The 23,510-nt window shown below is 43.6% G+C and overlaps 2 protein-coding genes and 4 non-coding genes across 8 annotated transcripts; 5 read left to right on the forward strand and 1 right to left on the reverse strand.

The window, feature by feature from the left end:
- Positions 1-3,101: 3,101 nt before the first annotated feature.
- On the reverse strand, positions 3,102-7,750 carry rnaseh1 (ribonuclease H1). Its single transcript, XM_086143171.1, has 9 exons — positions 7,282-7,750; positions 6,376-6,500; positions 6,109-6,300; positions 5,379-5,478; positions 5,128-5,182; positions 4,893-4,977; positions 4,059-4,183; positions 3,470-3,600; positions 3,102-3,282 (listed from the first exon to the last, which is right to left on the reverse strand). The coding sequence occupies exons 1-8, from the start codon at positions 7,419-7,421 to the stop codon at positions 3,493-3,495; spliced, it is 930 nt and encodes a 309-aa protein (XP_085999297.1). The 5' UTR covers positions 7,422-7,750; the 3' UTR covers positions 3,102-3,282; positions 3,470-3,492.
- A 2,747-nt stretch (positions 7,751-10,497) lies between these two features.
- On the forward strand, positions 10,498-15,160 carry rps7 (ribosomal protein S7). 3 transcript variants are annotated; one of them, XM_086142971.1, is made up of 7 exons: positions 10,498-10,525; positions 11,061-11,146; positions 11,320-11,391; positions 11,728-11,871; positions 12,944-13,008; positions 14,450-14,600; positions 15,050-15,160. In XM_086142971.1, exons 2-7 carry the CDS (start codon positions 11,072-11,074, stop codon positions 15,125-15,127), a joined length of 585 nt encoding a protein of 194 aa, XP_085999097.1. In that variant the 5' UTR covers positions 10,498-10,525; positions 11,061-11,071; the 3' UTR covers positions 15,128-15,160. The 3 variants fall into 3 exon arrangements, with proteins under 3 accessions (XP_085999097.1, XP_085999098.1, XP_085999099.1); XM_086142972.1 differs by lacking the exon at positions 10,498-10,525 and adding an exon at positions 10,530-10,657; XM_086142973.1 differs by lacking the exon at positions 10,498-10,525 and adding an exon at positions 10,629-10,651.
- On the forward strand, positions 11,429-11,648 carry LOC147213335 (small nucleolar RNA SNORA73 family). The gene has a single exon (XR_015104542.1). It is a non-coding gene; the product is annotated as a small nucleolar RNA SNORA73 family (small nucleolar RNA).
- On the forward strand, positions 12,549-12,768 carry LOC147213336 (small nucleolar RNA SNORA73 family). Its single transcript, XR_015104541.1, has one exon. It is a non-coding gene; the product is annotated as a small nucleolar RNA SNORA73 family (small nucleolar RNA).
- Positions 13,651-13,870, forward strand: LOC147213337 (small nucleolar RNA SNORA73 family). The gene has a single exon (XR_015104536.1). It is a non-coding gene; the product is annotated as a small nucleolar RNA SNORA73 family (small nucleolar RNA).
- On the forward strand, positions 14,624-14,843 carry LOC147213338 (small nucleolar RNA SNORA73 family). Its single transcript, XR_015104543.1, has one exon. It is a non-coding gene; the product is annotated as a small nucleolar RNA SNORA73 family (small nucleolar RNA).
- Positions 15,161-23,510: the final 8,350 nt, after the last annotated feature.

A 23,510-nucleotide genomic window follows, 5' to 3' on the forward strand; every position in this document is an offset into this window, starting at 1 on the left:
TTAGATACATGAAATAATGAAAACGTGATGTTACTGTCAGAGAATGACATGGTTTGTAAAGGGCTGTGTTTAAAAGAGAGGCTTGTGGGTAAAACGCTGTTCCTCTGTCTGGTAATGCTGCTAGTGCTGGCGGTCGGTACCTCGAACCGGAGGGGGAACTGGGGGAACATGGTTGTGTCCTGGGTGTGACGGGTCAGCGGGGGATGTTTACCGCCCGCTTCCTGAATCTGGAAGAGTGTAAGTCCTGGACAGAGGGCAGTTTGGTACCTATTATTCTTTCCGCAGTCCTGGTTGTCCGCCCCACTGTGTCCCTGTATTGTTTTGTGACCAAACCCAAGCGGACAATCATAGACCCGGACGATCATGAGCTGAAAGCCTCGGCCGATCGCTTTTTTTTCTACGGATTATTTGACATTTGATCCAGGTAGTTTGTGTTTGGTCTGCAGAAACCCACGCTGACGGGCTTGTACACATCGCACCTCCGACTTTGGTTATCATAAGTATTTGATATTAGTACTCGAGAACGAGGACGCTTCATGCCCGTGGTTCCGGGCCTTTAGATTTCTAAGTTGGAGCTGAACTATACCGGCGCCAGATAAAGCAAACAGCTCTTTGATAACAGACCCTGAGCAAAGTCAAATTCTTTTAATTTTCCTACCCGATCCGGCTCCCGTCAGCACCCAGCAGGAAGGACCAACCCATTTTTCTAGGTGAAGGTTCCATGGCGGCCTGTTGTCCACCTAGGAAAAAAAAAGAAAAACGAACAAAGCACATAATTTCATCACCAATGCGCTATAATTATCACAGCATAAACCCTAAGCTGCTGATGCTCGTTTCCGTGTTGAATGTTCTATAAAGACCGGTCAAGCCTCAGCGAGGGAAAGAAAATTCGCAAAGCTCGGCTACTTTACTCTGTAGCCTACACAACTCTACACAAACTGTGATATATTTGATGAAGGTCTTTGGCACAATGTCCGTTTAAAAGGAACCACGCAGCCATCTTGTATTGCATTTCAGAGTCACAGTACAGGATACATGCGAGTGGGACCGTTTCCACGGTGCAGGCGTTATTTGAAAACCCCTTCCTGCCAGTTTCGGGCACAAACGCTGGGGTTTCTCAGTCCAACCTTAGCAAAGCGTCCAGACACCGGGTGGATGAAGACGTCCTCTAGGGACGGCCCGCTGTTTCGCGAAGGCTCTGCTCATCCGATCTTGTTTCACAACAAACTGAAAAGTGAGAAACCGTGGGCACGAGCGGGGCGGATCTGAAGATGCTCTTTTGTTCAGGGTAACTCTTCACCGGTCCTAAACCAGGCCCAGCGACCTCGCAGGCTCTCTTCAAACATCGCCACGGCAACTCCGAGACGATCCCTGCCACCCCTAACATGACATCACTTAGTCAGACACGACTTTCGGCGACTCGGACACAGACTCGGTGACTCAGCCGCGACCTGGAAAGCATAGACTGTGACCTTTGACCTCTAATGGCAGCTCCAACTCGGAGCTCAACTTTAGCTACTTGGCTACAACATCGGCGGCGCGGTCAGGGATTATTTCCTGTCGGGCAGCCGAGCGTCTGCGTGAAGTTTTTCTTTTTCTTCCCCCACAGCGGTGCGGACAACATCCCCCGCTCGGTGTCAGACAGTTTGTGGAGTCAGAGAGTTCTTCAACCCCGGCAGAACATTCCAGTTTATTTTTGACGCCGTTGTCTCGAGAAAAAAACGAAACAAAACAAAAAAAAACTGACAAAACCTCTAAACAGAAGTGCGAGCCGGAATCTTCTAATGTCTGGTTTGTTAAGTTTCATCGCAGTTCGCCCGGCTCTTCCTCCCCTCCAGCGGGGCAGCGGAGGACCGATGCCAGAGCTCGGTCTGCCGAGGAGGCAGAGCGGTGCTAACGAGGCTCCGCCGGAGAGGAGGTGAAGCTGCTGAGTGGCGACCTCTGACCTCCGGGAGGCGTTCTCTCTCAGACTTGGACTGCCTCCGGCGGGGCTGTGGCGCCCCCCTCGCTTGCCGCAAGGCAGCAGCTGAGGTCAGAGCGAGGAGCCTCCGTCCTGCTGATTCCAACATCGACTCCGACCGATCGACCGGCTGCAGGAGTTCGGAGGAGGAGGGCGTGTAGGAGGAGGGTGATTTTATTCTTTTTTCCCTCGGTTTCCCTTAGCAGCAACAAAACTGGCGGTTTTTCCCCGAACGCCTCGGCGAGGAGGCGACAAGATGACGTGAAGACGAGGAGTTAAATGGTGGTCAGAAGAACAGTTAGCCAGGAAAGTTTAGAGCCTCGCGAAAAAAGAAGAACCACCTCGAAGAAATGAAATCGCATTTGAAACTTTTACGCGAGTTGTATCTGACACGTCAATGATCTTTTGGTTTTTCCTGACTTTGTCATTTATTAATTTTTTTCCAGCAGTGTTTTTTTCTTCTCGATTTCAAATCTGCAGCTACGGCTAAATCTACGGAGATGTACAAAATAAAATAAATGAAAAAAAGACAACCCACGAGAATTATATTTTGCGAGCACAAAATACATCTTTCAAATTCTGTAGTCTTACTGTTGGTCATTGGCGGGACGCAAGTATTGAAATGATTTTCAATAAACGTTTCTTTTCCTTACTTTCAATTTTTGCCGTGTTTTTCCACGTGATTTCTTTTTTTCATTTCATGCCCACCCTTACGTAGCTTTTTGAATGCAATTTTAAGACCTTCCGAAATTTTTGACGGTGCACGGAACTCTCAAGTTCACCATATCACAGAGGTTCTGGATGCTACCTTGACCCACAGGAACGTCTCAGGATCCCGTCTTCAGAGAATCCTCACCCCCCGAGGAACAGAATGCTCTAGAGACTTTCTGAAACTCCCAAAACTCAGATGTTACCCGGGATTCAGCGCTTTGCCTTCAGCCTCCTCAAAGCCATGAGATGTTTCTTCTCCTTCATATATTTTCCTCCAGGTTTTTGAGGTTTGAAACACCCAGATTTGTTCTATCAAATCAATCCAACTCTTCAATTTTATCATGATTATTTGTTTTTATCTCTACAAATATACATTCTATATATAATTTTTTCTTCTTTGTAAGGGATGGGCACGACATGATATATTTGTTTTCATTTAATCTCTCTTACAATAAACCTTGTATATATGTAGTTACAAAAGAATAATGCTAAAAAAAAGAAGGCGTACAAGGAAACGCTGCAAAAAAACTTCCATTCTGTCCAATACCGACCTGGAGCTCCTCCTGCTGGACTATATGTGGCATTACACAGTGACGGGACCGCACTGATTTCTGCAGAAAAATAAAAATTAAAAACGATTTTTCCAAGATACATGTGAATATGAGTAAATGCTGCATTTCCACTTTCAGAAAATGCAAAAAAAAAACTGCTGGAGTGAAATTCAAAACCAAATTTATTAAGCGTCAGAAAAACAAAGAAGAATCTACGTTCAACAGAAAAAAAAAAAGATAGACAGACCGATGCGGCTATTCTTCCTCTCCTCACAGGGAGTCTTCCTCTTTCTGCTGCAGAGGCTTCGCCGCTCCTTCTCTCGAGAGTCTGTCGGCCTCCTCGTTGCCTCGGTAGCCGGCGTGACCTGGAATGTGCAGCTGGAGGAAGAGGAGGCAGACCTGAGTCATCGCCTCAGTCTGGGCGCGACTTTACCATATTCTGACGTGCGTTTCTTTGGGTCACGGCTCAGGTCTCGGGTCTGACGCCACGCTCTGCTGCTGGTTCTTAGCTGAAACCAACAACCTCCGCCATCTTCTTATTCATGGACAAGTCGTGGTTGATTTGATGGGCAACTTATTTTTAAATTATTTGGGGGGGCGGGGGGGGTCTGCAGTCTTCGTACCTTTTTGTCTTACACATATTTTGAAATCAGTATTTTAAAAACACACAGTACGCTTTTGTTCCTGTTTCTGAATTTAAAACCTGTAAACTTCCAGGTCTGACCAGCTTTGACTAAGAGAACCTTTTATACAGGCTCCCAGGTGGAGGTGTGTGAGCGTGCATGTCTGGAGAAGAAAGAAACATGTGAAGAGCAGCGGCTATAGTTGATATTCACCCAGACAACTTCCAGCTCTGCGTTGAGTTTATCCAGCTTCATAAAATCGTCTTTGTTGGTGACGGAACCTCCGGACTTCAGCCTCCAGCCATTTAGCTTCCACTTCTTCACCCAACTGGTGACACCTGCGGATGCACCGACCGTCAAGTCACCCCTTCAACACCAGCCTCACTAATTCAAGTTGAATGTTGGGATTAATTGTGTTTTAAATTACAAATGGGTCCAAAGTGATTATTTAAAATATTTAGTGTGTCCGTAAGAACACTAAAACATTAATAAAGATTAATTGTGTGTGTGTGTGTGGGGGGGGGGGGGGGTATTCACCTTTTTTCGTTAACATGGCAAAAATATCACAAGTGAACTATAAAGAACATCATGTAATTTTTTTTAGAAAGTGTACAATGAAAAAAAAGGAAATTAACAAATGCAAAAAGTTGAAGGTATATTTTAATGAATTCTAAATATCAACGTAAAATTCCCTTTAATATGGTGACTTTGTGGTCAATTATAATAAATTCCTACAACATTCATCTAAATAACATTTTAAATCATGAAAAGGTATCTCATTCATTGCAATTATCAAAATTGAAAGATTAAGATTACAAATTACAGCCTTTTCTCACACTTTTCAAATTACAAATAGGTAAGTTGAAAAATACCTAAGTTATGCAATTAAATTAGTTTGTTAACGTACAGCTTTTCAAACCTGCCGGTAGTCGGCAGCAGCAGCAAGAAGTGGATGCACACTGATTTCTCACCAGGGAAACTAACATTTCTACAGTTATTCTTTCAGAGGAAGAGTTTCCTGTTTGGCTGCTGCAGGTTCAGACTCACCATTGATGGTGAACTTGCTGTCGGTGTAAAGAACCAACTTCTTAATGTTCTTCTCTTTAGCTAGCTGCAGTGCCTTGCAGGCTGCCTGGTTCACACACACAGGTTATATACATACACTGTTTAAATAATTTAAACATCTTTGGTTTTTATTATTATCTAATTTTCCTACTTAATCCTCTTTAACAAAAAAAAACCCAGCAAATTACTTAAGTGTCAGCTGGGTTTGTACAGTCACCTGTATTTCTGCGCGCTGGTTGGTTTGTCGTCCCTGCAGACGCTCTGCTACGTTTCTGCCGCAAAACGATGACAAGAGCCTGAGATTAGCATCTTAATGTCTCCATTAGTCCATGGTGAAAGAACCCAACAGTGGAGTCATGGGATTGTTCCCTGATGGGAAGCGTACAGCCTCACACTCCACAACCCTACGGGAGGTATTTCAACAACTTCACATTTACAGTTAATCTGGGAAAGTGTGTGTTTCCTCACAGTGGATGGTTAGAGCCCCAGTAAACTCCAATTCCAGCTCGAGCGCCTATTTTTCCGTTGGCAGAGCAGCAACCGTCGGTGTAAACAACCACAGCGTCTCCTGGAAGCATACAAGATAACTCTTACACCACATGGGCTGATGCCCCACATCTGGGTGAAATTCTGTGACAATCTGCAAAAGAGGATCATGATACAGAGTAAAGTGAAGTGACAGGCAGAACACTGGGGGCTGTGGGGTTCGCAATTGGGCTTAACCGACCTGTATGAATTTGAGTTTCAGCGTTCCACAAAATATCTTTCAGGAAAAAGAAAACTATATAAAAGTAGGTTTTGAAATTGAGTAAATAATTAAACCGAGAGAAATTATTTGAAAATGGCCTGGTAATAACATCAACTAAAACACTGGGAAATTAACAAGAAATTTACTGCAGTTTAAATATTCATCTGATAGGAGAAAAAATGTTTTTAAGAGTCTGCTGAAGTTATGGAAGAAAAAGAAAAAGAAAGAAGTAAATTGCTGATCACTTCTATCTGCACCGCCATTTACATGAAAATGAACAAAAAGCTAAATGAATTTTAGAAATGGCTTTTCAGAGGAAGCTGGCAGACAGTTTGATGCTCTTTCTGTACTAAAAAAAAAGTGAGTTTCACTACTTCTTATGCATACCTGCATGTATATGTATGAACAGAAAATAAATGTTTCCTGATTAAGATGACCGTCTCTTCTCACCCATGTATGTGAAGCCGTCTGTGGCCACTGAGGTCGTGTTTTCAGCCTGTTTGATTTGTTTGGGTCGAGGTTCGTCCCCATCCTGGTCTTCGACCGCCGTACGGCTTCTCTTCTTCCCCAGGGGAATGTACTCCAGTGCCTCTGGGCCTCTTTTAGGGAGCAGATTCACCTCTGATATTAAACTCTGAGACACTGAGACCAAAACACACATATTTCCAAATTAAAACGGGTACTTTACCAGCCAGAATCACAACTATGGTAGTGTACCTTTCTCCACGTCTGGAACTGCAGAGGGTTCGACACCCCTCACATACGCCCAGGCGTCTTTTTCGGACAGAAACTTCTTGAACATTGCCGAAGGGAATTTGTCAACCTGGCACTTACATTCATCCCTAAATAAAAATGAAAAGGAAATTGAGGAAAAGGACACTTGGGTCTTGAAATTGAGATGTCCTCCTTTAAAAACCTTGCAATTCTACAAATCTTTTTTGTGAAATGTCGATCATTTTGATTTGATGTCTAATCTGAAAGAGTCAAATGTCATTCAGGTAAAGGACACAATTTTAACATATACTTTCTAACATTGATCATTGTCTTGTAAAACCCTTGATTTTCTTTTATTATTATTATTCCCTTATAATATATAAATACATTCAGGAAGGTAAATGGTTTGTTTTAAAGATCAAGGAAAAAACCGTTTTTTTTATGATTCTTCACAGTTGAAAAATTGTCAAAACAGAGCAAATACACCATATAAACAAAAACAGTGAATGATAAAATCCGTCAAAAATCCCCTCAAAATGCTGGATGTCGTGTAAGGGGCAAATAACAGTCATGCTTCAAATATAGCATGATCATGTATATCCCTTTCATCTAGCCCTAATCGTAGATATTTTCAGTGAAAACATAAATATTTCAGCTGAGCTTTTATGCCCCTCGTTTTGCAGGAGCACTGCATTTACAAACTCTTTTTGATAAATATCAGACGCAGTTAAATGTGAATTAAATACTAGTCAACATCTTCCACGTCATGTGCCGGAAGATGAGGTGGGTCTTTTCCACTGCACAAAATATATATTTAAATTGGAGGAAGCATCTTTCGAACACTATAATAGACTTTATACTGCGTTGCATTTGTTTCTGTTAAGACAGGCGGACAAAGAGAAGCCTCACCAGGACTTGTAGACACCGGGTTTGAAGCCTTTTCTTACGGCGTAAAAGAACTTGCCCTTCGCCATATCGTCGACGGCGCTGCAAACAGTCCTGCTTAACGTTACTGCCCTGAAAAGTCCAGTCAGCCTAAACATTACCATCAGTCGAGAAACTGATGTGACAGGAGTATAAGTGACATCTTAACATTGACAAGATTACAATAAGGCAGAGTTGTCGAGCCGAAAAGTGAATAAACGGGTAAAAGCTAGCAGCTAATGTCTTCCAAATGCACGTCAAAAAGTGAACGCTTGCTAGCTTAAAATAAAAAAACAAGTAAATTTAAACTCTAGCCCTTACAAATATAAGAGTGAGTTTTTCTGCTGTCTTCACAGTTTGTTTGTTTGAAAGCCGACAAGGTTTAAATTAAAGAACTCAAATATGGTATGGACTTCCTTTAGGTTTGACAAAAAACATGACGACTGATGCTCACTTTCTCTTCGATTTACTGCATAGATGTTCGCACACCGGGCTATGCTAATCCTACTGCCATCTAGCGGACGGGCGTGGGATAGCTACAGATTCTCAAAAGGCAATGTACTGATTTTGAAATTAAAAAGAGCTTAATTATTAATGCACACAGGCGTTTTTAATCTAAAGCTGATCTCGTATAATCATCTTCTTCTCCTATCGGCTTTTCCCTTCAGGGGTCACCACAGAGAATCAACCTTCTCCATCTAACCCTATTCTCTGTATCCTCCTCTCTCACACCAACTACCTTCATATCTTCTCTCACTACATCCATAAATCTTCTCATTGGTCTTCCTTGAGACATCCTGCCTGGCAGCTCCAGTTCCAGCATCCGTCTACCAATATATTCACTCCTCTGTATATGACCCAACTATCTCAGTCTGGCTTCTCTGACCTTCTCTCCAAAACATCTAATATGTGCTGTTCCTCTGATAGACTCATTCCTGGTCCTATCCATCCTTGTCACTCCCAAAGAGAACCATAGCATTTTCATCTCTGCGACCTCTAGTTCTGTTTCTGTCTTTTTGTCAATGGAACTGCTTCTAGCCTGGTCTCACCGCTGTCTTGTACACCTTTCCTTTCATTCTGGCTGATATTTTTCAATCGCATAGTACCCTTGACACTTTTCTCCACCCATTCCAACCTGCCTGGACCCATCTCTTCACCTCTTTTCTACACTCTCCGTTGCTCTGGACTGTTGTACCTGAAAGTACCTGAAATCCTCCAACCTCTTGATCTCCACTCCCTGTAGCCTCACCGTTCCACTCGGGTTTATCTCATTCACACACATATACTCTGTCTTGCCGTGACTAACTTTCATTCCTCTCCTTTCCAGCGCATACCTCCACCTGTCTAGATTTTCCTCATCCTGTTCCCTGCTCTCACTAAAGATCACAATGTCATCTGCAAATATCATGGTCCATGGAGATTCCTGTCCAGCCTCATCTGTCAGCATGTCTTTCACCACTGCGAACAAGAAGGGGTTCAGAGCTGATCCCTGGTGGAATCCCACCCCCACCTTGAACTTCTGTTACCCCTAAAGCACACCACACCACTGTCTCACAGCTAGCATACATGTCCTGCACCAGTTTAACATACCTCTCTGCCACTCCGGACTTCCTCATACAATACCAGAGCTCCTCTCTTGGCTCCCTGTCATATGCTTTTTCCAGGTCTAGAATGCAGCAGTGCAGCAATGCAGCTCCCTCTGGCCTTCTCTGTACTTCTCTATTAGCATTTTCAAAGCAAATACTGTACCTGTGGTACTCTTCCTAGCCATGAAGCCATACTGATGTTCAAAAAGGCAGACTTCTGCTCTCAGTCTAGTTTTACACTACTCTTTCCCATAACTTAATTGTATGGCTCATCAACTTTATTCCTCTATAGTTGCCACAATTCTGCACATCCCCCTTATTCTGAAAATGGGCACCATCACACTTCGTCTCTATTCTTTGGCGATTTTCTTACTCTCTAAGATCCTGTTGAATCATTTAGTCAGAAACTCTACCACTGCCTCTCCCACATCTCCACAAGTATATCATCAGGACCAACTGCCTTTCCACTCTTCATCCTCTTCAATGCCTTCCTCACTTCATTTTCCTAATGTCTGCCACTTTGTGGTCTACAGTACTCACCTCTTCTACCTTCTCCTCTCTTTCATTTTCCACATTCATCAGCTCTTCAAAGTACTCTTTCCATCTTCCAATCACTCTTCTAGCATCTGTCAATACATTTCCCTCTCTATCCTTGATATCCCGGATCTGTTGTACATTCTTTCCATCTTTATCTCTTTGTTTTGCCAACCTGTATAGATCATTCTCTCCCCCCTTACTGTCCAACCGAGCGTACAAGTCATCGTATGCCCTTTGTTTGCCTTTGCTACCTCTAACTTTACCTTACGTTGTATCTCCCTGTACTCTTGTCTGTCTGCTTCTGTCCTCTCAGTGTCCCACTTCTTTGCTAACCGCTTTCTCTGTATATACCCTGCACTTCCTCATTCAACCACCAAGTCTCCTTATCTACTTTCCTTTCCGATAACACACCAAGTACTCTTCTACCTGTCTCCCTGATCACATTAGCTGTAGTTATCCAGTCATCTGGAAGCTCTCCCTGACCACCAAATATATCTCGTATACTTGTTCCTTTCTTTATAATCAAGTATGGTTTATTCGTGTGCATCACTACTTCTTAGTCTTGCCTCTTATTTCCCGTTCTGTCTTTATCACACATATTGTCACCCTCTGAAAATAATCGCCTAAGTCATTTTTTCCCCAAAATGTTTTCATTGCCTAAATCATCTCCTCATGATGCTGACCGCCTCTGGCAAAATTGCCTACATCCTCAGTTAAACGGATTGTCCCATTCTACCCCTTTAGTAGAAATTGTCTATGTCACTAGTGTGGCAAATGGTTCAGGTTTTTGTGTTTCCTGAAAAATCAGAAAAAATGACTTAGGCGATTATTTGAAGAGGGTGACGATATTAGATTACATCATATTCAATATGAAAATAAAAAAAACAATTAAAAGAGATTTTAAAAAGTTTCGCCGAACACCGCCTTTAAGTCAATTGCTCCGATTCGGATGAAATTATTGGATTTGACCCACGTGGCATAGTCTCGCGATGACAACGCCGGAAGGCGCTCTCTTCCAACTCTCGCGATACATATAAACATGGCCGGACCGCATTAATTCAACTCTCGCGATGTTCCGGTCTCTTTCTCGGCCGTCGTTCAACGAGGTCAGTCGTCACATTTTCTTCTGTGTGCGCTTTGCTAAAATGTGTTTAACTTTTATTCAATCGCCACATTTTTCACGTCCCACATCACCGGAAGGCTGTGGTCTTTTCGGATTGTGTAGTTTATTGGTACGGGTGGGTATCTTTTCTGGCCGTAAATTGTGTAGTACTCACCTTCGCTGAGCGGTTGTAGCATTGAGAGTTCCGGAAGGCCGCACATGTGTGTAGAACTCTTGTAAGCTGGCAGGAGCAGTACCGATTTATCGAATTATTATCTTATATATTTCTTTTTATCCGAAGTATGGCTGTCTTAGATGTTGCGAATTATCATTTAGGTTCAATTATAAACTCAATCGTAGCAGACCAGAACCAGCTAAGGTATCTTAGCTAGCATACGGTTAGCTCCATGGAGCGAATGTTCACATTTTATAGATAGACTTGATAGGTTGCTTTGAATACGCAGTTTTAGCGTTTGAGGGCGACCCAATAGACAGAGCCACTCCAATCTATGTTGTTTTTTTCTTTTTTTTTTTAACAGCGACAAAGGCCATGTTCAGTACTAGCGCCAAGATAGTGAAGCCGAATGGCGAAAAGCCAGATGAGTTTGAGTCAGGGATCTCCCAGGTAAGACTTTCATGTTTAAATGTCGCATGATTACATTACAGCTTTTGTGTTGTTTCCACAATGTGTAGATGTAAATGTTTTGGTTCATTTGTATTGTGGTTGCCCGAGTGTTTCTATTTGCAAGTTTGGTATTCCAGTAGTTGTCTTAACATGTGATCATGGTATTCCTGCAGGCTCTGCTCGAGCTGGAGATGAATTCTGACTTGAAGGCTCAGCTGAGAGAGTTGAACATCACAGCGGCGAAGGTGAGATTCATCCTGTACTTATTATTGTTGTCCTGGTCCGACGTGGATATCCAGGGAGCGTGTCTCCCCGGCTCTGTCCTGGTGGCGTATGGGAGCGTAGCCTTGAGCTGAGACGTACAGTCCCGTTCCACAATGTCGGAGATAAAGCTCTGTCCCCCGGCTGCTGCCGGCGAGGACGAGCGTCCTGCATATTCCTACATCTTCTCAGAGTCCTTCTGGGGCTGTGACTGGGGAGCTAAACCATGCAGTGCACAGATTCAGACCAATGAGCTTCAGGATCAGATTCAGTGTTCCCCTTTAATTAATAGCCCTACTCTTTGTCCTTGACTCCTCCAGGAGATCGAGGTCGGTGGCAGCAGGAAAGCCATCATCATCTTCGTTCCCGTTCCTCAGCTGAAGTCTTTTCAGAAGATTCAGGTGCGACTGGTGAGGGAGCTGGAAAAGAAGTTCAGTGGCAAGCATGTGGTCTTCATTGCACAGGTGAGAGAATGACTTGACAAATGGTGTGTTTTCAGACTAATAAGAGGCACCGCTGTCCTGATCAATACCTTTGTTTAAATTTTTCTATTGATGTTTTTTGTATTTGTTTTATTTAACCTTCAAAGCTCTGCCTTCATGATTAATGCTGTGCTATATCAAGTACATCATGTCCAGGTGTCAGGGAATCTGATGAACTTTGAATTGCATGCACAACAAACAGACCATAGAATAAGTTAATGGCATTCTCCCTGGGTGTAAAGACCCTCAGTTGATGATGTTAACTTGATTGCGTTTCAGAGTCTCTATAATGACAAATGTCTTAATTTCCAAAGTATCCAACTCAATCCGGGGGTTGAAATTAACAAGTGGTCCGGGGTGAAGGCTAAGATTTGATTTTCACACAGACATAAGGAAGAATGTTAATGTTTAACCTGCTGTAAGGTGATTTTAAAGGTCTAATATGGACATCATGACTTTTTAATTTTCCATAATTAAGAGGAAATGTAACTGGTCCCCTGAAATCAAACTTGTCTGTGAAATAGGGGATATTTGACAAAAGAATCTAACCTTAAATCATATCTTAAGACCAACTATTGAGCTTTGAAATCAACAGACTTTTATCCTTATGTACATCTAGAGGGTCTCAATGTAGATAATTATTTAAAAATCAAATAAACCCGACATGGACATCCAGGGAGCATGTCTCCCCGGCTCTGTCCTGGTGGCGTATGGGAGCGTAGCCCTGAGCTGAGACGTACAGTCCCGTTCCACAATGTCGGAGATCAAGCTCTGTCCCCCGGCTGCTGCCGGCGAGGACGAGCGTCCTGCATATTCCTACATCTTCCCAGAGTCCCTCTGGGGCTGTGACTGGGGAGCTAAACCATGCAGTGCACAGATTAAACACCAGGCTCACTCTTTTGAAATTTCAATCTGTTGGGATTGAGTGGAGGGTATATTAATTTTTACATGGTATGAAATATATCCTTGCGGTTTATTCGTTGACAAAAAGGGTTTTAGCATCCCCTTTTGAACTGCAGTGTTTAATCTTGAGTTTTTCTCCCGCGACTTTCAGAGGAGAATTCTGCCCAAACCCACCAGGAAAAGCCGCACAAAGAATAAGCAGAAGCGTCCCAGGAGGTGAGTGGACGGTTTACTGTTACCAGCTGCTACAAAACAAACACGGTGCTCTCTTGCATCTCTTATCTGCTCAGGAAGAGATCTGTGCTGTTTAATCCGAGTCGAGAACCTTCCCCGGCGGGATCAGTTTGAATCGACAACATTTTGATCATGCATCATGCTATACCTCCCTGGGTTTGAAACGGAGTTCTGATTGGGTAAGGGGTGGAATTGAGGACTGCGCTGACATGCAGTCCTGGTTTTCCTAAATTAACAAAATGTAGTCCAATCTGGATTTCATTGTAGTATTGATCATGGGGTTGGTTTTCTGTGGAAAACAGTGTCAATAAACCTGATGGATTCACATAGTTCACAATTTGAAGCAACAGTGTCTCTTGGAATGACCACTTGTGTCTATTGCTGGTTTACCCACTCACTTACTCCTTGATGCAGGGCTTGTAGAACGTTTGCGATCTAAAACAATCATGCCTTTGTTAATTTTCCTTAAAAAAGAAATCCGCCGTCTTTTGTAAAATGGGGGGTATTTGACAATCTAACCCGTAATAATATCAAGACATAATAAGCTTTGAAATCCATTAACCTTCATCCTTATGAACATCGAGAGGGTCTCAATCCAGATAATTATTTAAAAATCAAAGAAACCCGACATGGACATCCAGGGAGCATGTCTCCCTGGCTCTGTCCTGGTGGCGTATGGGAGCGTAGCCTTGAGCTGAGACGTACAGTCCCGTTCCACAATGTCGGAAATCAAGCTCAGTCCCCCGGCTGCTGCCGGCGAGGACGAGCGTCCTGCATATTCCTACATCTTCCTGGAGTCCCTCTGGGGCTGTGACTGGGGAGCTAAACCATGCAGTGCACAGATTAAAACTGCTTTTATTTTCCCTATTTCACTTGTTTTTTTTTCATATTGGAAGCTGTGCAAACATTTTACTTGTTCTGTGAAATTATAGTTGAGGAAACAGCAATTTTTCATGATAAATTCTGTTGAACTCAGAAGGTGGTGATCAGTTTTATATTTAGTGTTGCAGTGACTAGCTATCAATTGGAAGTAAAGAAAAGGGCAAAGTCAAAGATCATTATTATTTGCCCAAAGTAATCGATGTTTAAACCTCCTCAAAGAGGTGGTCCTGGGCTTTGGTTCCAGTCTCCTGGAAAAAACAGGCGATTCAGAAGTTCCCACACATCCCTGTAATCTTTTAATGAAGCCAATTTCATCAGAGCAGCCTCCAATGAAACATTTTGTGTAACAGCCAAGCAGCTGATTTAAGTGCCACCAACCTTAAACGGCGGTTAGTTGTCTTCTCCGGCACAGAGACAAAGATGTCGAGTTCAATGGTATATCGAAGGTGTTTAGGAATGTTTGCTGTCTGTCAAACTGTAGTTTTAACAGTCTTCTATTCTGGTGTGTTTGATTCAAGTATGAAATGTCTCCTCTCCTCAGCCGTACTCTGACCGCGGTCCACGATGCCATCTTGGAGGATCTGGTGTTTCCCAGTGAGATTGTGGGTAAGAGGATCCGGGTCAAACTGGACAGCAGTCGTCTCATCAAGGTCCATCTGGATAAGGCGCAGCAGAACAACGTTGAACACAAAGTAAGTGTGCATGTGTGTGTAAACCGACGTGGACATCCAGGGAGCGTGTCTCCCCGGCTCTGTCCTGGTGGCGTATGGGAGCGTAGCCTCGAGCTGAGACGTACAGTCCCGTTCCACAATGTCGGAGATAAAGCTCTGTCCCCCGGCTGCTGCCGGCGTGGACGAGCGTCCTGCATATTCCTACATCTTCCCAGAGTCCCTCTGGGGCTGTGACTGGGGAGCTAAACCATGCAGTGCACAGAGCCACCATATCTGACAGGGATCCTTACCTGTCCAAACAACCAATTTTACAAAGCCCAATTTTTACTTCTGAAATTGTGTCAGTTTATTCAATATGTTTGGTTACATCCCGTAGATAATTTGTGTTTTGAGTTACTGTGTAAATTGCCGTGGAGGTTTTGTTGGTAAACTAAATTATCAAATGAAATGTCAAACTTGTGTTTTTGCAGGTGGAAACTTTCTCTGGGGTCTACAAGAAGCTCACAGGCAAAGACGTTGTGTTTGAATTCCCAGAATTCCAGTTGTAATGTAAAAAATAAAGTTTTTTATTGTCACTAATATTGCTCTGTGGCCTGTTTTCAGGCCACACTATTTTATTATTCACTATTTTATTTGACATGATTTGGTTTGTGTCTTAGCAAGGTGGTCAAAATCTATTCTATTGTCTATCATTTAGCTTTCACTTACTGCCCTCCTTCCTGTTGATTTTCACATACCATACTATATACATATTTGACCTGAAGAAAACAAGGAGCCTCAGTTCCTACCTTGACCTCTGAACATCAGCATTTACAACTTGCTTCATAAAACTAGCCTGAAACTAGTTCCGTCTGATCTTAATGCAATTAACCAGTAATTTTCCACAAGAGTAATCTGAAAGTGAAGAATTTAACATGTACCAGACTGAATTGAAAGTCTTAGCATTGCAGCTGGCCCCAAGCAAAGGGCCAGGTGTCGTCCTCACCTCAGATCTGGATTTCCTGAGTAAGGAAATAAGATCAGCTGACTGCCACCCCTCAAAACAATGTACACTAGATGGTGCCACCAGCACTGCAAATAAAGCAGTCATTTTAATTCCCAAGCTTATAGTAACCTAATCAAACAAGCTACCGAACCTCTTGATGGAGGAAAATCAGCATTTAATAATGAATTGCACTTTATTTATTTGTTCACAGACATTACAGAAGCATCGACCTGCAGACATTTCTAAAAACGTTAGTAAGAATTGGACACTTGATCAGACGCGGGTGTAGCTTTTGCTGTTTGCTGACAAGTCACGAGTTGGTAGCTTTAAAAGGGAATAAGATTCATCACAAGACCATTAACCTTCTCCAGGCAGATGTTACAGATTTGCGACAGCCAAATATCAGATTTTTCCTGCAACTACAACTTAATTTGAGCCTGAGAGGGTTAAAAGTAGTGGAGTCTATGTGAAGAGGAATCTGGCTTCTCATGGTCTCCTTGAGATCCTTGTTTTCAAAGTAAATGACCTGTGTGTGTGTGCGCAGCCTAAAACGGTCAGGTTTCTGTGCAGTCTTTAATACAGCATCACAGCTCTAATGTACATACTCATACCCCCCCCCCCTTAAAATTCGAGTTTCTTCATGTCTTGCCTATAACTGGTAACTGGTTTCCCCTAGTTTTTTGTCTTTTACTGATTTACACGTTATATCTGTATCTCTAACAGCATTTTCCTCATGACTATAATATTCCCAAAGTACAGAACATTTAGAGTTCATGAAAGGGTGGGATCACTGTGTGGTTGTACAGAAATGCTCGCAGGGCACCTGCTTGCTTCCACACTAGTTAAGGCAGGTGAGTTTTAAACAGTTGGTTGTGATTTATTACTAATATACGACTTTATATAAGGCGTTATTTTGTCAGTCAAAGTTTACAGTTTGACTTTAAATATAGAAATGTTAGAGAAAAGATTCAAGCCACTTGTTCCCATGTTTAGAAGACAGTGATATTTACAGTTTAATCTTCTGTAGATTTTTTGTTAGTAGAAAAACAAAATAGGCACCAAATATGAAGAAACAAGTTTAACAGTGTCAGACGATCCAAAGCGTAATTTTCAGCATAATTTTCCATAGAAACTTAAAATCCAATCGGACTAGAACCACCTGTCAGTGCTCTGGGGACTGCTGAATCACTTCAATCTGTGTGCAACTTGATGCCCTCTGAGACACCCGCTACGGACTAGGCTTTCACTCTGCTGAATGCAAGAGCACCAACTTCAGCTTAAGTCAGGGGTGTCAAACTCATTTCTCATCGCGGGCCACATATGGCCTCGGTAGATGTCAAGTGGGCCGGACCATTAAAATAATAGCATACTCAGCAATAAATAACCAAAATACCATGTCTTTCCTCTGGTTTGGTGTAAAGAAGTACAAGGACATAAGGAAAATTTTGGAATTTAATGAACAATCCTTTTACAAAACATTTCATGAAACACCTCATATTTCCTTAGACAAAAGTGCAATTTACTTTTATCATTCACATGTTTGCATTGCAATCATGTGATCATGCAATCCCACTGATTTTACAAAGGCACAAAACTTTAACAAGTAATTGGTATTGAAAAATATAGTAATGCACTTTAAGATTAAATGAGACATATAAAGAAAGGGATTTTTAAACTATTTACACATGTGCATATAAAATCTAAATTGAATCCCTGCCTACACCCTCCAAACTAAAGAGTGCTATTAAGTGTGTAAGGAAGAACGTATTTACCTGTCCTGTAAATGTGTAAACTTCATACATGAAACATAAATACACATACAATACATACTGAAAACGCATGGAGTTGCATGAACAGTAGAATTCCACCACCTCTTTAGTAGTGAAGCTGGTGACTAAAATTAAATTGCACATTTTCGCTAGCAATTAGCTAGCTGGCTTTTACCGCTACATCACTGATTTCTCGGCTATGGGTGAAAGTAGACACTGTTTCCTCAGACCCGACAGTAATTCGTTGATCTTATCTCTTCTCAGTTGTCTTCGCAAGCTGTCATATTTTTCGCTGTGATGAGTCTTGTAGTGGCGCCGTATATTATATTCCTTAAATTCCGAAAATTGTTGCAAACACGCCAAGCACAAAGGTTTCCCGTGCGTCTCCGTAAATAGATAGGACGTCGTCAAATTTTCTTTGAAAATTCGACACTCTTTAACTACTTTTCTCTGTTTTGATAACGACATTTTGGCTAATGAGGGCGTAGCGGGGATGTAGAGAACGGGGTAGAAACAACGTCATAACAAGCAGCAGGTGGTACATTGATAACGTCTGCTGATTGGTCCGTCTCAGTGATGTGGATTGTCGTCTACTCTGACCAAAATAGTGCGCCCCCTAGCGGATTCTCGAATTGCATTTAATCAAAAAATTAAATCCTTGTCTTTTATGCATTTTTTCACTTTCAAATTTTACTGCTGGCTTGGTTGAACCCCATTGTGAGCCAGTTCCGGCCCGCGGGCCGTATGTTTGACACCCCTGGCTTAAGTGAATGCCCAAATGTCACATGTTTTTTAAAACAGCTGAGGGACTAGCATAATTTTTCAGCAAGTCCACAAAGCACACTCGCTGGATGACAAAGCTACTGACAGGCTGATTTCCACCCTCTCCTCGTCAATAGAACAACTGCCCTCTCACCTCCAGACCTGTTTGCTCAACCCCACCAGCTCCATGGCTATCTGACACTGTGCGTAGTGACATACGGACCCTCAGAGCGGCTGAACGCAAATGGAAGAAGTCCCTACTCCCTGATAACCTCCTAACCTTCAAATCACTCCTATCCACCTTCTCCTCCATTCTCGCAAAGGTGAAAGCCACCTTCTATTGCTCCAAAATTCAATCCTCTGCATCTAATCCCAAGAAACTCTTTGAAGCCTTCACTACAGTTCTCCAAACTCCTCCTCCCCACTCCCACCTCTTCCCTCCTGCCTGATAATTTCACAAACCTCTTTGAAAAGAAAGTAAATGACATCAGATCCTCTTTCTATCCCAATCCAACTAGCTCCACAGCCAACCACCCCTCCTCTCCCTCCCAACCCATCGCACCAGTCACTTCCTTCCCCCAACCCGTCCTCTTCATCCCCTCCTAACCCACCTCAGCCTACCCCACGTCACCCCTCTCTCCCTCCCTGAGGTCCTCAAACTCATATCATCTAGCCGGCCGACCACCTGCTCCCTCAACACGGTCCCCTCCCCCTTCTTAAAATCCATAGCACCAGACCTTCTCCCCTTCCTATCTCACCTCATCAACATGTCCCTCCAGACAGGCTGCTCTCCATCTGCCTTCAAGTCTGCGAGGGTCCCCCCTCTGCTCAAGAAACCAGCACTTGACCCATCTGACGTCAAAAACTACACCTGTCTCCCTACCACCATTTCTCTCAAAAACACTTGAGCTCGCAATCTGCAAGCAAAACAACCTCCTGGACCCTCTTCAGTCAGGGTTCAAAGTAGGTCACTCGACAGAGACGGCCCCCCTTGCAGTGTCACAATCACTGCAGGAAGCGAGAGTGCCGTCTCTCTCGTCTGTGCTTATACTGTCAGCCGCGTTCGACACAGTCAACCACCAGATCCTTGTCTCCACCCTCAAGGGTCTGGGTGTCACAGGATCTGCACTCTCCATGTTGGCATCCTACCTGACAGGTCGCTCCTACCAAGTGACATGGCGGGGGGCTGTGTCTGAACCACGCAGACTGTCTTCCGGTGTTCCACAAGGTTCGGTATTAGGCCCTCTCCTCTTCTTCCTGTACACAACATCGCCTGGTTCTGTCATTTGCCCCCATGGCTTCTCTTACCACTGCGATGCTGACAACGCATGGCCGATCCTGGCCTTCCCTCTGTCAGATATACAGGTGGAAACCCGAATTACAGCTTGCTTGTCCGACATCTCAGATTGGATGGCAACTAACTACCTGAAGCTCAACCTAGACAAGACTGAGCTGCTCTTTCTCCCGGGGAAAGGTTGTCTGCATAGAGAATTGGCCATTACCATCGACAACACTGCGGTAAGGCCAGCCACAAAAGCGAGAAACCTGGGTGTGGTCCTGGACAACCAACTGTCGTTCTCAGCGAATGTCGCAGCAGTCGCACGTTCCTGCATATTCCTTCCACTTAGCCTATTAGCCTCTATCGTGTCCTGTCATTGGTGCATGATTGTAACTTAATATCTTCTCCTGTGGTCAGGGGGTCTCATCTTTGAAGGGCTCCAAGGGGCGTGGCTTGATATTCTGCAGGGTCTCGCCAGCATCCACCATCGTTATTCACATTCCGAATATCTAAGCTATTGTTGGACCATGTCAGCTATCAGAGGGTAGATCATTTTGGCTCTGTCTCTACCCCACTGGTTGAGGCAGAAGGCCGCCCTCATTGAGCTGGGATTTTAAATGAAGGTGATGATTTCAAGCCATTATCTTTCAACTTTTTTAAAAAAATGGGGAAAATAAAGTCCAAAATTCCAGGTTTCACAAACAGACCACAAAGTTAGCTAATAATATGTATGTGTGTGTGTGTGTGTGTTCAACCCTTCCAGTGAATACATGAAACCACTTGATTCAATTAAATGCTGCGGTGCATTTAAAGCCTCTTCACAATGACTTGATGTGTTGCATTGGAAAAGGCAGGTTAGCGATCTGCAGCAACTATGCTTTTGTTGCCTGTCTAAATGTGGCTCTTAACTTACTGGGCTTGGAGCTTGCAGATGAAAACTCATCGCCACAGCCTCTCCTCCCCGTCCACTATAATCGTGGCAAATAAATTGGCTGGTGGATCAATAGAACCAGTAGTAATTTGTAATTTGTAAGTAATTTGTGTCATCGCCACCATTCATCGTGGACGAATTGTCTTTTTTTTTGTTTGTTTTTGTTATTTTAAACTCCACCAATGCCCCACAGCAGGGAGGTTATAGGTTCTAATCAGGTTTTCCATGCGGGTTCCCCATCTTCCAAGAACAAACAAAAAATAATTGTGGGTTCATTGAAGATGAAGAAGTTTGATGGTGTGAATGAGAGGGTGTCTGTGATTGACAGCTGACCTGTCCTGGTTAAACCCTTCCTTCTCGCCTCTGCGGCGGCTCTGACTGGTTGCCCACCACCACCAGGATCTACACAAGGAACCACATGAACTTTATTTGCAGAACCATGCAGGGTGGTGGAGCGAAAATCCGCCGGAAGCTGGGCATGGACGCAGGTTCCTCGGATGGTCCATGTGACTCCGCGGCGTTATGTCAAAACAGGAAGGAGAGACGTGTCTGGAGGAGAGAAAGTAACAGAGTTTGTGGGGTGACACCTCCTCCTCCTCCATCTCAGACTGGCTTCTCTGACATTCTCTCCAAAACATCTAACATGTGCTGCTCCTCTGATAGACCCATTCCTGATCCTATCCATCCTGGTCACTCCAAAAGAGAACCCCAACATCTTCATCTCTGCAACCTCTAGTTCTGCCTCCTGTCTTTTTGTCATTGTAACTGTTTCCAGGTGTCCACCATTGTTGTTTTAAGTTCTCTGCAAAGCGGTTTGTTAGCGGACCCCGTTCGAGTGCCCCGTCGTTGATTTACATGTTGATTAACAGACTGGAGGAATTCCGGGCTCATTCAAGCTCATGATTTTGAAGAATCAGAAGTTAATTATTGAGTTGTACTCGAAAAAACATCTTAAGTTCCTTTGACATGTGTGGGTACCAGAGGGTCTCATAATTAAGAAAACCGCTTGCTGATTTCTTGCGGGGAACCTCTTTGTCAGCTGACCTCCGAGCAGAGGCTTTCTTCCCCCATGTTCTAAACTAAGTAAGAAATCAGGAGATCTGTGATCAGCAGTTTTCTCAGTCAAACCAACCATCATTAATGGAAGATAAGGGAGTAAATCTACTGGTGGGACAGCAGGAGAAGGCAGCTCAGGCCAAATGACAAATTGTGCAATGCGAAAATTATGCTGTTTTTGGTTACGTTACATGCTGCTTGAACTAAAGTTTGCATTTCTGGTAGCTGCACAGCAGGCTCTAAGAACTTGTACCATTGAATTGGACTTTTGCTAATCTGAGTGTCACACAAAGGTAAGAATTAGCTAAAACCAGGAAAGAATTTTTGTTGTTTCCTTCAGATGTCAGGTTCAGTGTACTGCAGTCGCTGCGATGGCTCTTCAACAAGACATGCTCCAACCTGCACTGCTAGCCAACTTCCATCAAAAACCTCTGTCCTCCAGCCTCCGGACGGAGACGCTCTTGGTCACTTCCCAAAACGCAGAAGACAGCAGCTCTGCCAATGAGGTGCAACATCTGGGGTAAAAAGGCTGATGAAATGTCACTTCAACCCCCCGTGGCGCTCTCAGTCAACTCGCATAAGAACACGCAAATCTTTGTTTGTGTCATCGGGCGCAGTGAGGACCTAGATACAGGTTTAAAATATAAAGATATAAATCAATAGTAAAAATGATTGTCAATAATAAGTACCAACTGGATGATTGACTCATTACCACAATTCACTCTCTCACAATCAGGGTTTTCAATTAAGGGGGTGGGTTGACCAGGGCATTGCAGGTCACCTTGGAGCTTATCTTCCTGTCCGTAATGGTTTGTATTCCAGGCAGTAAAATGAATCCAGGGATATTAGAGGCCTTTAAACCTGATTAGAAGTTTCAGCCTGGCAATGAGATAATTGGGCAGGGACCTCCAGGCGCCAGTTGTTCTGCTCTATGCTGGGGTATGGAGGAAAAACTGCATGAGGTATATTCCAGCTAATAGCCCTCCCTGACTGTGCAGACAAAGACTGGTTGGTCCATATTGAGATTAGACAGCAGCTCCTCCAATCAGATAAAACCTACATTTATTTGTTTTGAGAAGTTCGGTCAGAGAAACATTCAGATTCTCCATTTCAAATATAAAGAACCAAATCAATGGGCTTCAGGAAGACCCAGGTTCCCTGGTGAATAAAAAGGTGCTGTTCAACCTTGCCGGGAGTTGGACTGATAATCCCCAGTGAAGGTGAATGGTTACTCTGCAGAAGAACCAGTCTTAAAACTTCCCACCTGCAAGTTGCGTAAATAAATACACCAGCTAAAATGCATTATTCACATCACGTTCACAATTGTCCTGCGATGTTTGTTACATTCCACATTTGTATAAAAAAAATCTCAAGCAATGTATTGGTGGTATAACAGTTAGCATAGCTGGTTTCCAACCAGTTGACTGGGGTTCGATTCCCGGCCAACGCACTTCAGTCGTTGCTCATTTCCAATGCATTTGGACCAACTTCCCTTTGTAGGGAACTTCTCTGATTTTTATCAAGCTCTTAATTTTTGTAAACAGATAAAGGTACTTTTCTAGACTGTTGACAGCAGAGTGGTGCACAGTTGTCCCGCAGTCCAACAACAGTCAGCAGGTTTATAGATGCCACAGGTGTGAACAAGACAACAAGTGGCCCTTGGGAGGAGTTCGCAGACTGTGGAGAACAACTTCCAGCGGGCGTCGAGGAGATTCTGGTCCACCATCCGGCGGCTCAGGAGGGGGAAGCAGTGCTCTGTCAACACCTTGTAAAGTGGGAACGGGCCGCTGCTGACCTCAACTCAAGATGTTGTAGATCTGTGGCAGGAATACTTCCAAACCCTCCTCATCCCCGTTGAAACACCTTCCAATGAGAAAGCAGAGACCGGGGACTCTGGAGCGAAGCATCTATTTCCGGGGATGAAGTTACTGAAGCAGTCAAAGAGCGTGGGGAGGTCTGGGCCTCGTTGCTCCGGGTGCTGCCACCGCAACTGTAACCCGGATAAGTGGGAGAAGATGGATGGATGTGGGCAATATGTTGTAGACAGTACTCATTTTGTTGCTTGATCTACGTCATTGTGTCCTGTGCAATTACTGAGTTTGTTTTGTCATGTCCTTTACATTTAATCATGGTCAGCCGGCACGGTTTC

The sequence above is a fragment of the Fistularia commersonii genome, chromosome 36 (genome assembly GCF_037954325.1).
Source record: "Fistularia commersonii isolate RoL2024-O1a breed Wild chromosome 36, RoL_Fcom_v1.0, whole genome shotgun sequence".
Taxonomy (NCBI): Eukaryota; Metazoa; Chordata; class Actinopteri; order Syngnathiformes; family Fistulariidae; genus Fistularia; species Fistularia commersonii.